Here is a 17,029-nt window from a genome sequence, read left to right on the forward strand (position 1 = left end):
TATATATACCAAGAAAGGTCTCCATATCAAACTAGGAATAGCCTAAGAATCCCAGTAAAAGAACAATACCAAAAGAGAGATTATGATAATAGATCCAGGTATAGAAAGATACAAAATTACCCAGAAGATTCTAATATAGGAGGTAATATCAGTGAAGATAGAGAAAGGAACTATCAAGACAGGGACAGGACATCGAGATATAGAAAGGGATCACCACAACCCACGGGATCTTTTTTAGACAGGGATCGGAGAAAAAAACAGCACACATAAAATCCCAGAAAAGTCAAAGAAAGAAGAGAGGTTGTAGAGCAGGTAAACATACAAAGTCACGTTTAAAAAAACTAAACGAATCCCCCACAGTAAAAGATTTGGGTATTCAAGATCATAAGGAAGTACATACAGTATTAATCAGGAAGATTCTGGTAAAACCCGAATCTTCAATCTGAGTAAATATATACTCACTAAGGATGAACAGTCTTTATTGGAGAAGGGCTTAAAATTCGCCCCATCAAATAAAACGGATGAATTTGAAACATTTATTGATTTAGAAAGATTCATCAGAAAATTATCTCTTAAACGTTTTTTTGAAGATTAAGACCACTCTGATATCCCACAACCGGATTTAAATATAAAAGTATTTCGTAAAAAATCCAAATTTTTCCCCAAACATAAAAAAGGATGCTTCGTGGAAGCATTCGAATCCTTAGTGAAAGAAGATCTTTGCCGCACTAAATTTACTTCAAAAAGAACCCCTAATTTAACAAGAGGGGAAAGAATGGCTATCAATACCCTTAAAAAGAATACTGAAATCATCATTAAACCGGCCGATAAGGGGGGGGGGAGTGGTTATCCTTAATCGGGATGATTACCATCAAGAGGTCCTAAGACAGTTAGCTAATAAGGACACCTATAAGAAATTACGGGGAGATCCCACAAATAATATCCAGAAGAAACTTGAAGTTTTTTTGGCATTATATACCACTGTGGAAGTTCTCACAGAGGAGGAATCAGGCTTTATATTACTGGACAAACCAGCTGTCCCAGTGATATATATGTTGCCCAAAATACATAAAAATAAGGATAACCCACCAGGCCGCCCAATTGTGGCAGGAGTTAATTCAATTACATCGAACCTTTCCTGTTACCTTGACCATAAAATTCAACCTATGGTACATCTTACAAAATCTTACATTAAAGATACCATTACTGTAATTAAAAAATTGGAGGAAATAACATGGTTACCACACTATATATTGGTGACGGCTGACGTCACCTCATTATACACGGCTATTCAGCACACATTAGGATTGGAGGCAATAAAATATCATTTAAATAAACATCAGGTTAATAATAAGGAACAAGAATTCATTATGGAAGGTATCTCCTTCATTTTGAATAATAATTTTTTTTTGGTATGAGGGAGATTTTTTCTTACAGACCTCCGGAACTGCGATGGGCACAAGGCTGGCACCCAGCTATGCTAATCTTTTTATGGCACATTGGGAGGACCTATGTGTGTGGGCAGGACACCAATGGGGTGCCAGCCTTGTGTCCTGGTTCCAGTATGTGGATGACATCATGTTCATATGGGGGGGTACGGAGACAGCCCTACAAGAGTTCTGTTCGTTTTTGAATTTTAACGATAGACATATTGAATTAACATTTGTTATAAGTAAAACAGAAATAAATTTTTTGGACCTAACAGTCTTTCCGGAAGGTGACAAATTGGGCACTAAGAATTACTCTAAACCGACTGACTGTAACTCATATATTGATTCCAATAGCAATCATCATGCTAATTGGATTAGAAGTATACCTAGCAGTCAATTTCAGAGACTCAGAAGGAATTGCTCTAATTTGGAAACCTATGAAGAACAGGCTAATATTATGGAAGAACAATTCCGTAGTAAAGGTTTTGAATTGGAGACAATCAGAGAGGCCAGACAAAAATGCTCTAAGATGAATAGGCATAGTTTATTAAATGGCCCTAATAAAAGGAAAAATAATTGTAGCCAAAATAAAGAGGTTTTATTTATTACATCCTACTCTTCACAGTACCATCAAGTGGAAAAAATTATAAAAAAACACTGGGGGATCCTCATGAGAGACCCCCTTCTGAAAAAATATATTACAGACCGCCCGAAATTTATATATAAAAGGGCAGAAAATCTACGGTCAAAATTGGTGAAAAGTGCCCTGCCTATACAAAAAATGACCACTAGAATTACCTCTAAGGGCTTCTACAGATGTGGGCAATGCCAAATGTGCAAAAATTGTAAAACCCCAAACAAGGTGATCAGTTACAAATCCAATATTACAAATATTGAATACCCAATTAGGGACTTTATTTCATGTAATAGTAAAAATATTATATACCTTTTGGAGAGTAACTGTGGAATTCAATATATTGGACGCACAGGTAGAATGTTAAAGGAACGCTTGTCGGAACATGTTAGAAATATTAGAAAAGGGTTTGAGAATCATAGTGTGTCGGTACATTTCAAGGAAAAACATAGATGTGAAATTAAAGAACTAAAATCATTTTGTGGTATAAAAATAGGGAAATGTAACTGGCGCACTAAAGATGTAGAAGCAGCGTTAGCAAAACTTGAAATGCGCACTATTTATGACATGAGAACTTTAACACCGAATGGATTAAATATCGAATTTGAATCTAAATGGTTCCTTTAAATTAATGGTATTATTGGGGAAGGGATGTTGTCTATGATGAAATATCTGATACTTGTTTTTTTTGTTTTCTTTTCTTGTCTGTTCGCAAAAAAACCCCGGCTTCTGACAACTTAGAAGGGTTTTTGTGGGTGTAATCAGCTTTAATTAATTAATTGTTTCATGTATTGTTGGATAATCCAGTTAGATAAATTTTATGAATATTGTATACAATTAATTTTAACATTTTTTAAGTATTGTATAAATCATTGTATGAAGGTTTTTATAGCCATCAGTATAGATGCCCTTATGTTAAACTAGCGTGCTTGATTAATGATTGAAGAAGCCGGGTGTAGGTCTTTCATCATTGGACAATCTGAGTCAGATGACCAGGGACTCTATAGAATATATACCAGAAAGGATGGCTAGGACGGCAACTCTTGAAAAAGGATAAAGAATTATCTGAAACGCGTTGAGGCCGTCGTCCCTGGAAGCTGTGGAAATCACTGCGGGGAGAGCGTGAGTGACATCTAACATCAGGATTCCACCGACACCGATCGTGATCTGCAGCACGTACGGAGATCGGGTGAAGCGCGCCCCATTCACCATTCTATCAGTAACTTGCACAGCAAACCAGGATTTTTTTTACATGTCTGTCTAATAAATCGTTTTATCGTTGGACCCATGGGTTTCCTGTATTGCTCGGGAGGAGAGGAGTTTTAAAGAAACCTTTTGGTGCACGCGGGACAGAATTTAAATGTAAGTCTCGTTTGCTTTTACATATACCGTTATTGAGAAATCCGGTGCTGTGGAAAAAGATACCTTTTTATGACTGCGGGTGAGAACACTAAAGTAAGTGTCTGCCCATATGTTAAATCACAAAGAGAAAAAAAGAAATCAAGTTTAAGCAGTAATTCAAGTGCTTATCTGGTTTGGAAGAACACTCCAACATTTTTATACTTTTAATATTACACATATATATTGTGGGCAAAAGAGTATAGGGGGAATTAAAGAAATAATTTGCCCACTCCAGACACTTATTGTGTGGGGAACAAGCTTTGGTTTTCTTGGTATATATAAATGGTATCTATATCTCCAATTAGAAGGTGTAAAACACTATAATTAAATCCATCTTTGTTTGGATACTGTATATATATAAAACCATATTAACTCCTGCTTGCAGGAAATGCAGAAAACGACCTAGTTGAAATTCCTCTGTTGGGGCCTTTTCGGCCTCACACCATGCAACATACTTCCGCCATATGCGGTGATAATGATTTGCTGTAACCTCTTTCCTAGCTTTAATAAGCGTAGGAATGACTTCCTCCGGAATGCCTTTTTCCTTCAGGATCCGGCGTTCAACCGCCATGCCAACAAACGCAGCCGCGGTAAGTCTTGGAACAGACAGGGCCCCTGCTGTAGCAGGTCTTGTCTGAGCGGCAGAGACCACGGGTCCTCTGAGATCATCTCTTGAAGTTCCGGGTACCACGCTCTTCTTGGCCAATCCGGAACCACGAGAATTGTGTTTACACCTCGCTTTCTTATTATTCTCAATACCTTTGGTATGAGAGGAAGAGGAGGGAACACATAAACTGACTGGTACACCCACGGTGTCACTAGAGCGTCCACAGCTATCGCCTGAGGGTCTCTTGACCTGGCGCAATACCTCTCTAGTTTTTTGTTTAGGCGGGACGCCATCATGTCCACCTGTGGACGACCCCACTGATTTACAATCATTTGGAAGACTTCTTGATGAAGTCCCCACTCTCCGGGTGGAGGTCGTGCCTGCTGAGAAAGTCTGCTTCCCAGTTGTCCACTCCCGGGATGAACACTGCTGACAGTGCTAGTACATGATTTTCCGCCCATCGGAGAATCCTTGTGGCTTCTGCCATTGCCATCCTGCTTCTTGTGCCGCCCTGTCGATTCACATGGGCGACTGCCGTGATGTTGTCTGACTGGATCAGCACCGGCTGGTGTAGGAGCAGGGATTTTGCTTGACTTAGGGCATTGTAAATGGCCCTTAGTTCCAGAATATTTATGTGAAGGGAAGTCTCCTGACTTGACCATAGTCCTTGGAAGTTTCTTCCCTTTGTGACTGCCCCCCAGCCTCGTAGGCTGGCATCCGTGGTCACCAGGACCCAGTCCTGTATGCCGAATCTGCGGCCCTCCAAAAGATGAGCACTCTGCAGCCACCACAGAAGAGACACCCTGGTTCTTGGGGACAGGGTTATCAAGCGATGCATCTGAAGATGCGATCCGGACCACTTGTCCAACAGGTCCCACTGAAAAATCCTGGCATGGAATCTGCCGAATAGAATTGCTTCGTAAGAAGCTACCATCTTTCCCAGGACCCGCGTGCAGTGATGCACCGATACCTGTTTTGGTTTTAGGAGGTCTCTGACTAGAGAAGACAACTCCTTGGCTTTCTCCTCCGGGAGAAACACTTTTTTCTGGACTGTGTCCAGAATCATTCCCAGGAACATTAGACGTGTCGTCGGGACCAGCTGTGACTTTGGGATATTCAGAATCCAGCCGTGCTGGCGCAGCACTTCCTGAGATAGTGCCACTCCCACTAAACAACTGTTCCTTGGATCGTGCCTTTATTAGGAGATCGTCCAAGTATGGGATAATTAAAACTCCCTTTTTTCGAAGGAGCATCATCATTTCCGCCATAACCTTGGTAAATACCCTCGGTGCCGTGGAGAGTCCAAACGGCAGCGTCTGGAATTGGTAATGGCAATCCTGTACCACAAATCTGAGGTACTCCTGGTGAGGATGGTAAATGGGGACATGCAGGTAAGCATCCTTGATGTCCAGGGATACCATGTAATCCCCCTCGTCCAGGCTTGCAATAACCGCCCTGAGCGATTCCATCTTGAACTTGAATTTTTTTATGTATGTGTTAAAGGATTTAAAATTTAAAATGGGTCTCACCGAACCGTCCGGTTTCGGCACCACAAATAGTGTGGAATAGTAACCCCGGCCTCGTTGAAGTAGGGGTACCTTGATTATCACCTGCTGGGAATACAGCTTGTGAATCGCAGCTAGCACCGCCTCCCTGCCTGAGGGAGCAATCGGCAAGGCAGATTTTAGGAACCGGTGGGGTGGAGCCGCCTCGAATTCCAGCTTGTACCCCTGAGATACTATTTGAAGGATCCAGGGATCCACCTGTGAGCGAGCCCACTGATCGCTGAAATTCATGAGGCGGGCCCCCACCGTACCTGGCTCCGCCTGTGGAGCCCCACCGTCATGCGGCGGACTTGGAAGAGGAAGCGGGGGAGGACTTTTGCTCCTGGGAACCTGCTGTTTATTGCAGCCTTTTTCCCCTACCTCTGCCTCTAGAGAGAAAAGACCCTCCTTTTCCCCGCTTGTTTTTCTGGGTCCGAAAAAACGGAACCTGATAAAATGGCGCCTTCTTAGGCTGTGAGGGGACATGGGGTAAAAATGCTGACTTCCCAGACGTTGCTGTGGAAACTAGGTCGGAGAGACCATCCCCAAATAATTCCTCCCCCTTATAAGGCAAAACTTCCATGTGCCTTTTGGAATCTGCATCTCCAGTCCACTGGCGAGTCCATAAGCATCTCCTAGCAGCGATGGACAATGCACTTATTTTAGATGCCAGCCGGCAGACTTCCCTCTGTGCATCTCTCATATATAAGACTGAGTCTTTGATATGGTCAATTGTTAGCAGAATCGTGTCTCTGTCTAGTGTGTCAATATTTTCTGACAGTTTATCCGACCACGCAGCGGCAGCACTGCACATCCATGCTGACGCAATAGCTGGTCTAAGTATAATGCCTGAGTGTGTATATACAGACTTCAGGATCGCCTCCTGCTTTCTATCAGCAGGTTCCTTAAGGGCGGCCGTATCCTGAGACGGTAGTGCCACCTTTTTAGACAAACGTGTGAGCGCTTTATCCACCCTAGGAGGTGTTTCCCAACGTAACCTATCCTCTGGCGGGAAAGGGAACGCCATTAGTACCTTCTTAGGAATTACCAATTTCTTATCAGGGGAAGCCCACGCTTCTTCACACACTTCATTTAATTCATCTGACGGGGGAAAAACTACAGGTAGTTTTTTCTCCCCAAACATAATACCCTTTTTTGTGGTACCTGGATGTAAATCAGAGATATTTAACACCTCTTTCATTGCCTCAATCATGCAGTGAATGGCCTTAATGGGCATTAAATTTGACTCATCGTCGTCGACACTGGTGTCAGTATCCGTGTCGACATCTACTTGTGCCATCTGAGATAGCGGGCGTTTCAGAGCCCCTGATGACTTTTGAGACACCTGGACAGGCACGAGCTGAGAACTCGGCTGTCCCGCAGTCGGCATGTCGTCAAATTTCTTATGTAATGAGTCTATACGTGCACTCATTTCTTTCCATAGGCACATCCACTCAGATGTCTGCCCCCCAGGGGGTGACATCCCTTCTAAAGGCATCTGCTCCGCCTCCACCTCATTATCCTCATCAAACATGTCGACACAGCCGTACCGACACACTCCACACACACAGGGAATGCTCTATATAGAGGACAGGACCCACAAAAGCCCTTTGGGGGGGACAGAGTGAGAGTATGCCAGCACACACCAGAGCGCTATATAAGGCAGGGACTAACTGAGTTATGTCCCTTATAGCTGCTTTTTAATATAACTATATACTGCGCCAAATTAAATGCCCCCCCCTCTCTTTTTTACCCTTTTCTGTAGAGTAGTCTGCAGGGGAGAGCCAGGGAGCTTCCTTCCAGCGGAACTGTGAGGGAGAATGGCGCCCAGTGTGCTGAGGGAGATAGCTCCGCCCCTTTTCCGCGGCCTATTCTCCCGCTTTTTTATGGAATCTGGCAGGGGTATTTACCTCATATATAGCCCCTGGGGCTATATATTGAGGTATTTTTGCCAGCCAAGGTGTTTTTATTGCTGCCTCAGGGCGCCCCCCCCCCCCAGCGCCCTGCACCCTCAGTGACCGGAGTGTGAAGTGTGTATGAGGAGCAATGGCGCACAGCTGCAGTGCTGTGCACTACCTTGGTGAAGACTGATGTCTTCATGCCGCCGATTTTCCGGACCATCTTCTTGCTTCTGGCTCTGTAAGGGGGACGGCGGCGCGGCTCCGGGACTGAACATCAAGGCTGGGCCTGCGGTCGATCCCTCTGGAGCTAATGGTGTGCAGTAGCCTAAGAAGCCCAATCCGGCTGCAAGCAGGCGAGTTCGCTTCTTCTCCCCTTAGTCCCTCGCTGCAGTGAGCCTGTTGCCAGCAGGTCTCACTGAAAATAATAAACCTAAGACTATCTTTCTTCTAAGAGCTCAGGAGAGCCCCTAGTGTGCATCCAACCTCGGCCGGGCACAAAATCTAACTGGGGCTTGGAGGAGGGTCATAGTGGGAGGAGCCAGTGCACACCAGGTAGTCCTAAATCTTTCTAGAGTGCCCAGCCTCCTTCGGAGCCCGCTATTCCCCATGGTCCTTTCGGAGTTCCCAGCATCCACTAGGACGTTAGAGAAAACCTGTGACACAAAACCAGAAATGTTTCTTTATTTATGACCCCTCCACCATTAAGTACAAAGTTTTTTTTAACCAACAAAGACCATGGGCCGGACATAATGACGCCAGAGGTGCGAGTTGTCGGCCGATCTCAGATGTTTTTTTTAAAGGGCAAACATTTAGAAGACATGGTTTTGCCTTGTAAGTGATTGAACCTTTAAATAAACGTCCGAGATCGCCGGCATCTCGCACCTCCGGCAATCCCGGGCGTCATTACATCTATCCCCATGAGGCAGAACAGAACTATGCAACCAATCGAAAAAAAAATGAAAAGAACAGAAGAACAGAGCATAAAGTGTCTTTGAAATGTATTAAGAGAAATTAATTTAGCTGTGAGTACACAGCTACATCCTATTTAAGAGACATTACTAAACTTTGAGAATGTCTCAAAGTTGGACTGCGGGGGAGGATACGTTCAGACACAGCTTTGTGCCAATTGCCAAAACCAAGCGTCTATGGAAACCTTGTAAAGCTTCAAACAGGCACTGAAAATCCACCTGTTCATCAAAGCGTATCCTTACGCATAACCTAGTCTCAAGACCACTCTCCCAACCCACGGCCTCATGCCTTGACCTATGTCTTGCTTACTTCCAGGCATCAGGCCGCCTTCAGCTTGCTCGCGTCTCCCTCCCTCCACCCCTTTGATTGTGAGCTCCTAGGAGCAGGGCCCTCTTTTCTCCTGATCTCACAACCCTCTTCTCTCACACCTGAATGACAGCTCCCTCCTACGTAGCGAATATCTATACCTGCATCTCCTCTCGCAAAACATAATAAAAGTTAATTCATTCCACTAGCAGTGAGGGAGTTAGTAGCTACAGAAACATGGAATCAATAATGAAGCCTTTTCAATTTATAAAAAAATCACAGAAAACTACTCAAGGCTCTTAACCACTTTGGTAAAGAATTAACTTTCTCCACCCTCCAAATGGACAATGCTAGATATTGACATACTGTACCAATTGCTGATGTCAAAAGTCCTAATTATATTAAAGTGAAACTTTGTGTTGGAAGCCCAAAATATAATGGTATCTAGATTTCCAAATAGAACAAACAAAAATTAATATTTTTAGAATATTTTTACAGTGAATACAAATTGAAAGTAAAAATCTATACAGATATATAAAACTAGAAGAAATGACTTACATATGATGCCCCAAAAACTTGTTGAAGTTTTGAAGAAGAGTAAATGAAAGGGCAGTCTTGTATCTGAAACACTAGACATTGCAATGCCTTGCTCCAAAATGTATTGGTGCTCCAAATCAGCAGGAGGTGCAATCCTCTTGTAAGATGTAAGAAGATTAACTAAATTTAAAGCCTAAAAAAAAATAAAAAAAAAAGTCAAGACCAACATTATACCAGGAAAAAAAATATTTCAGTGTATACAGTAAAATTGGCAATGTTCATATCACAAATTAGATATGAAATCCAGAGTAACATGGGCACACAGGTCAGACAGGTACTATGTTTAGGTCTACTCATCGAAGACATATTTTAATTGAATTTATAATTAAATATAGGCTGCTCCTATGGTGGCCAATCCCGGGATCGGTGGGATCCCGTGATTTAGGGCCAAAAATGGCCGGGATTCAATCACGGGATTGGAAGCTCCAGTCCCGGGGATTGAGGGATCAGCGTTGAGCGTTCACAGGACGCTCAGACGCTGCCCAGCTTCCTTGTTCCGGCTCCCCAGCGCAGTGTGAGAGGTCACGCTGTGCCGTTAGCTGCTTCAGGGAGCCGCCAGCAGCGATTAGAGGATGTTCCCCACCCGCCCGCCCCCGGTATATGGTTAGTTATGTGTGCGGGGCGGGCGAAGCGAGGGGGCGGCCACATAGCAAAAAGCCAATCCCGGGATTGGCCATTTTTCAATCCCGATACCCGGGATTGAAAAAATGGCCCGGGATTGGCTTCCCTAGCTGCTCCTTTTACCCTTTTCCCACTGTTTGACTGGAAATGGTAATTATAAGTAGTGAGTGATAAAATCGGACTATGAAACCTGTTTCATGCATTAGCAATTCATCACTTAAGGTCAGGTTTCCTAGTTGTACTTGTATTGTGAGCTGATGCATGGACGTCGCTATTTTGGATCTTGTCAGCTGACTGCATCTCCTCCAGTCAGAATGGTTCCTTAACTCAATTTAGTGAATAAAACCAGGTATACTGTGGCTTGAAAACACAACAAATATTATGTACCAAACATCAATAGCTTAAATTTACGGTAGCAGCAAATAAATGGCACATTCAAAAGCACCCCTAAAACAATGTAACCACCTGTGCTTCAGATGGTAATATAGCACTTGTAATTATAGGAAGCTCCTTGCTGAAAGCTCCACATGTGGGCTATTTGGACATATGAGCTCGTTAGATATTTTGAAGATTTGAAAGTCCATCCGTAGTGTAAATATAGTAAGCAGTTCACGTTTGTATTGTCCACTTAACAACTATCTGCTCCCAATAATCTCATTCAATATTTGAGAGGCTTTTATCGGGTAGCTTTAATAAGCGCAGTTCAATGCACAGCACGGTGACATTTAAGCTTAAACCGCTATTTTGACAGTCTAGTGTTGTGCTTACCCCAGCCTCTGCTGAAATACAGTTGATCGGTAATTCCTTTCAAGTGGTGGGCGCCGGCTGCCCACACCGCTAAGCTGCGGCACCGAGGAAGTTGAAAAGAGCAGAGTATAATAGTGGACTAGACACTCGAGATGGCAATCAGAGGCGTATGGATCCAAACCATATACCGCTCACTTGCGGTGATGTAGCGGCAGCCGCCAAAGACGTGCTTTTAGATACGGTCAGTCTCTGGTGATAGCAATCAGCAGGATACCGGGCGGGATGCTAGGAGGAATGCTTAAGCATTCCTCCGCCCGGTATCCTGCGCTTATTAAAGCTACCCGATAAAAGCCTCTTAAATATTGAATGAGATTATTGGGAGCAGATAGTTGTTAAGTGGACATTACAAACGTGAACTGCTTACTATATTTACACTACGGATGGACTTTCAAATCTTCAAAACATCTAACGAGCTCATATGTCCACATAGCCCACATGTGGAGCTTTCAGCAAGGAGCTTCCTATAATTACAAGTGCTATATTACCATCTGAAGCACAGGTGGTTACATTGTTTTAGGGGAGCTTTTGAATGTGCCATTTATTTGCTGCTACCGTAAATTTAAGCTATTGATGTTTGGTACATAATATTTGCTGTGTTTTCAAGCCACAGGATACCTGGTTTTATTCACTAAATTGTGATAATTACTTTTTTAATAAATTGTATAATACTTTCAACGACAGCGGTTCTCTGTGTTCTTTACCATTTTTTCATGATATTTTTTGAGGCTCAGCACCTCAATTTGTGAAGCTGCAGTCAGTGATAAGTATTTGTATATTTGTCTCATAGCCATTTTACTAGCGCTCATCTGTTTTATTTTCTTTGTGCATTTTGGTTCCTTAACTCAGCTGACTCAAGACAGCCAATCTGAGACCTACAGCACCTATGTAAACCCTTCCTATTCAACGGCTCACTGCAGAGCAATAAATCCCATTGCTGAAATCCTGGCTCCTGCTTAGCAGCAAGTCTGCAATTCCAAGTGTGATTACAGTGCCTCAGTTTTACTGGGTTTCCTCTCGGTCTCAGCACTGCTGAACTTTCCAAGCTACATATTATTCATGCGATTCAAGTACATCTATTCAGCTAAAGCCTTTGCGTTCCTAGCTACAGTTCTTACCTGTCTTTCAAGCTCAGTTTAGCCCCCAGATACACTTCACTGGTTACAAGACTTTCTAGTGTGCTCAAGTTTTCAGCCTGCTGGAATCTTTTCCTGAATTCTACACTTGTACTTCTACCTACGAGCTTCACCTTATCCTGCCTGCTGTTTTCAACTACTGCAGAGTTCAGTTTATACCTGTTAATAACCAGTTGCATGCTATCATTTGGAATAGTGCATCCTTTGCACTCATGCAGAATTCCTGAAAGTTAGTGTTCAGTTAACCTCTAATATTCCTGCAAGAAAATAAGATTTTACTTACCGGTAAATCTATTTCTCGTAGTCCGTAGTGGATGCTGGGGACTCCGTAAGGACCATGGGGAATAGACGGGCTCCGCAGGAGACAGGGCACTCTAAGAAAGAATTTGGATACTGGTGTGCTCTGGCTCCTCCCTCTATGTCCCTCCTCCAGACCTCAGTTAAAGAAACTGTGCCCGGAAGAGCTGACAGTACAAGGAAAGGATTTTGGAATCCAGGGCAAGACTCATACCAGTCACACCAATCACACCATACAACTTGTGATAAACTTACCCAGTTAACAGTATGAACAACGGAGCATCAGATCAACCCTGATGCAACCAACATAACCCTTATTTAAGCAATAACTATATACAAGCACTGCAGAAAAAAGTCCGCACTTGGGACGGGCGCCCAGCATCCACTACGGACTACGAGAAATAGATTTACCGGTAAGTAAAATCTTATTTTCTCTAAAGTCCTAGTGGATGCTGGGGACACCGTAAGGACCATGGGGATTATACCAAAGCTCCCAAACGGGCGGGAGAGTGCGGATGACTCTGCAGCACCGAATGAGCAAACACAAGGTCCTCCTCAGCCAAGGTATCAAACTTGTAGAACTTTGCAAAAGTGTTTGAACCTGACCAAGTAGCCGCTCGGCAAAGCTGTAATGCCGAGACCCCTCGGGCAGCCGCCCAAGAAGAGCCCACCTTCCTCGTGGAGTGGGCTTTTACTGATTTTGGAAGCGGCAATCCAGCCGCAGAATGAGCCTGCTGAATCGTGTTACAGATCCAGCGAGCAATAGTTTGCTTTGAAGCAGGAGCACCCAGCTTGTTGGGTGCATACAGGATAAACAGCGACTCAGTTTTCCTGACTCTAGCCATTCTGGCTACATAAACCTTCAAAGCCCTGACCACATCTAGTAACTCGGAATCCTCCAAGTCACGAGTAGCCACAGGCACCACAATAGGTTGGTTCATATGAAAAGATGACACCACTTTTGGCAGAAATTGTGGACGGGTCCGCAATTCTGCCCTGTCCATATGGAAAACCAGATAGGGGCTTTTATGTGACAAAGCCGCTAATTCTGACACACGCCTAGCCGAAGCCAAGGCTATTAAAATATCTCACGTGGAAGGTGGTCATGCTAACTCCACCGTTTTGAGTGGCTCAAACCAGTGTGACTTCAGGAAACTCAACACCACGTTAAGATCCCAAGGCGCCACTGGAGGCACAAAAGGAGGCTAAATATGCAGTACTCCCTTCACAAACGTCTGAACTTGAGGAAGAGAAGCCAGTTCTTTTTGAAAGAAAATTGATAGGGCCGAAATCTGGACCTTAATGGAACCCAATTTTAGGCCCAAAGTCACTCCCGACTGTAGGAAGTGAAGGAAACGGGCCAGCTGGAATTCCTCCGTAGGGGCATTCCTGGCCTCACACCAAGCGACATATTTTCGCCATATACGGTGATAATGTTTAGCCGTCACGTCCTTCCTAGCCTTTATCAGCGTAGGAATAACCTCCTCCGGAATGCCTTTTTCTGCTAGGATCCGGCGTTCAACCGCCATGCCGTCAAACGCAGCCGCTGTAAGTCTTTGAACAGACAGGGCCCCTGTTGCAACAAGTCCTGTCTTAGAGGCAGAGGCCATGGGTCCTCTGTGAGCATTTCTTGCAGATCTGGATACCAAGTCCTTCTTGGCCAATCCGGAACAATGAGTATTGTTCTCACTCCTCTTTTTCTTATGATTCTCAGCACCTTGGGTATGAGAGGAAGAGGAGGAAATACATAGACCGACTGGAACACCCATGGTGTCACTAGAGCGTCTACAGCTATCGCCTGAGGGTCTCTTGACCTGACGCAATACCTCTGTAGCTTTTTGTTGAGGCGGGATGCCATCATGTCTACTTGTGGCAGTTCCCACCGACTTGCAATCTGCGTGAAGACTTCTTGATGAAGTCCCCACTCCCCCGGGTGGAGGTCGTGCCTGCTGAGGAAGTCTGCTTCCCAGTTGTCCACTCCCGGAATGAACACTGCTGACAACGCAGTTACGTGATTCTCCGCCCAGCTAAGAATTCTGGTGGCTTCCGCCATCGCCACCCTGCTCCTTGTGCCGCCTTGGCGGTTTACATGAGCCACTGCGGTGATGTTGTCTGACTGAATCAGCACCGGTTGGTCGCGAAGCAGGGTCTCCGCTTGTCGTAGGGCGTTGTATATTGCCCTCAGTTCCAGGATGTTTATGTGAAGACAAGTCTCCTGACTTGACCACAGACCTTGGAAATTTCGTCCCTGTGTGACTGCTCCCCACCCTCGGAGGCTTGCGTCCGTGGTCACCAGGACCCAGTCCTGAATGCCGAATCTGCGGCCCTCGAGAAGGTGAGCACTCTGCAGCCACCACAGGAGAGACACCCTGGCCCTGGGGGACAGGGTGATCAGCCGATGCATCAGTAGATGTGATCCGGACCACTTGTCCAACAGATCCCACTGACAGGTCCTCGCATGGAACCTGCCGAAGGGAATGGCCTCGTATGATGCCACCATCTTTCCCAGGACTCGCGTGCAGTGATGCACCGACACCTGTTTTGGTTTTAATAGGTCTCTGACCAGTGTCATGAGCTCCTGAGCCTTCTCCATCGGGAGATAGACCCTCTTCTGGTCTGTGTCCAGAATCATGCCCAGGAATGGCAGAAGAGTCGTAGGAATCAACTGCGACTTTGGAATATTTAGAATCCAGCCGTGCTGCTGTAACACTTCCCGAGAGCGTGCTACGCTGATCAGCAACTGCTCTCTGGACCTCGCCTTTATAAAGAGATCGTCCAAGTATGGGATAATTGTGACCCCTTGCTTTCGCAGGAGCACCATCATCTCCGCCATTACCTTGGTAAATATTCTCGGTGCCGTGGAGAGACCAAACGGCAACGTCTGGAATTGGTAATGACAATCCTGTACCACAAATCTGAGGTACGCCTGATGAGGTGGATAAATGGGGACATGAAGGTAAGCATCCTTTATGTCCAGAGACACCATAAAATCCCCCCCTTCCAGGCTTGCGATGACCGCTCTGAGCGATTCCATCTTAAACTTGAACCTTTTCAGGTATATGTTCAGGGATTTTAAATTCAATATGGGTCTGACCGAACCGTCCGGTTTCGGTACCACAAACATGGTTGAATAGTAACCCCTTCCCTGTTGAAGGAGGGGAACCTTTACCACCACCTGCTGAAGATACAATTTGTGAATTGCTGCTAACACTATTTCCCTCTCTAAGGGGGAAGCTGGCAGGGCCGATTTGAGGTAACGGTGAGGGGGCATCTCTTCGAATTCCAGCTTGTATCCCTGAGACACAATCTCTATAGCCCAGGGATCCACCTGGGAGTGAACCCACATGTGGCTGAAAATTCGGAGACGCGCCCCCACCGGGCCTAGCTCCGCCTGTGGAGCCCCAGCGTCATGCAGTGGATTTAGTGGAAGCCGGGGAGGACTTCTGTTCCTGGGAACCAGCTGTATTGTGCAGCTTCTTTCCTCTACCCCTGCCTCTGGCAAGAAAGGACGCACCTCGTACTTTCTTGCCTCTTTGTGATCGAAAGGACTGCATTTGGTAATACGGTGCTTTCTTAGGTTGTGAGGGAATATATGGCAAAAAAAATAAGAATTTACTTACCGATAATTCTATTTCTCATAGTCCGTAGTGGATGCTGGGGACTCCGAAAGGACCATGGGGAATAGCGGCTCCGCAGGAGACTGGGCACAAAAGTAAAAGCTTTAGGACTGCCTGGTGTGCACTGGCTCCTCCCCCTATGACCCTCCTCCAAGCCTCAGTTAGGATACTGTGCCCGGACGAGCGTACACAATAAGGAAGGATTTTGAATCCCGGGTAAGACTCATACCAGCCACACCAATCACACCGTACAACTTGTGATCTGAACCCAGTTAACAGCATGATAACAGAGGAGCCTCTGAAAAGATGGCTCACAACAATAATAACCCGATTTTTGTAACAATAATTATGTACAAGTATTGCAGACAATCCGCACTTGGGATGGGCGCCCAGCATCCACTACGGACTATGAGAAATAGAATTATCGGTAAGTAAATTCTTATTTTCTCTGACGTCCTAGTGGATGCTGGGGACTCCGAAAGGACCATGGGGATTATACCAAAGCTCCCAAACGGGCGGGAGAGTGCGGATGACTCTGCAGCACCGAATGAGAGAACTCCAGGTCCTCCTCAGCCAGGGTATCAAATTTGTAGAATTTAGCAAACGTGTTTGCCCCTGACCAAGTAGCTGCTCGGCAAAGTTGTAAAGCCGAGACCCCTCGGGCAGCCGCCCAAGATGAGCCCACTTTCCTTGTGGAATGGGCTTTTACAGATTTTGGCTGTGGCAGGCCTGCCACAGAATGTGCAAGCTGAATTGTACTACAAATCCAACGAGCAATAGTCTGCTTAGAAGCAGGAGCACCCAGCTTGTTGGGTGCATACAGGATAAACAGCGAGTCAGATTTTCTGACTCCAGCCGTCCTGGAAACATATATTTTCAGGGCCCTGACTACGTCCAGCAACTTGGAATCCTCCAAGTCCCTAGTAGCCGCAGGCACCACAATAGGCTGGTTTAAGTGAAATGCTGAAACCACCTTAGGGAGAAATTGAGGACGAGTCCTCAATTCTGCCCTGTCCGTATGAAAAATTAGGTAAGGGCTTTTATAGGATAAAGCCGCCAATTCTGAAACACGCCTGGCTGAAGCCAGGGCTAACAGCATTACCACTTTCCATGTGAGATATTTTAAGTCCACAGTGGTGAGTGGTTCAAACCAATGTGATTTTAG

At 45.1% G+C, this 17,029-nt stretch overlaps 1 protein-coding gene across 3 annotated transcripts in view; it reads right to left on the bottom strand.

Annotated features, from left to right (window-relative positions):
- The window catches only part of KNTC1 (kinetochore associated 1), a 736,750-nt gene that overhangs the window by 185,546 nt on the left and 534,175 nt on the right, over positions 1 to 17,029 (bottom strand). For all 3 annotated transcript variants that reach the window (XM_063964446.1, XM_063964444.1, XM_063964445.1), the window contains one exon: positions 9,351 to 9,522. In XM_063964446.1, coding sequence (XP_063820516.1) covers positions 9,351 to 9,522 — 172 coding nt within the window. The remainder of the gene's footprint in view (positions 1 to 9,350; positions 9,523 to 17,029) is intronic.

This window comes from Pseudophryne corroboree, chromosome 1 (genome assembly GCF_028390025.1).
Source record: "Pseudophryne corroboree isolate aPseCor3 chromosome 1, aPseCor3.hap2, whole genome shotgun sequence".
Taxonomy (NCBI): Eukaryota; Metazoa; Chordata; class Amphibia; order Anura; family Myobatrachidae; genus Pseudophryne; species Pseudophryne corroboree.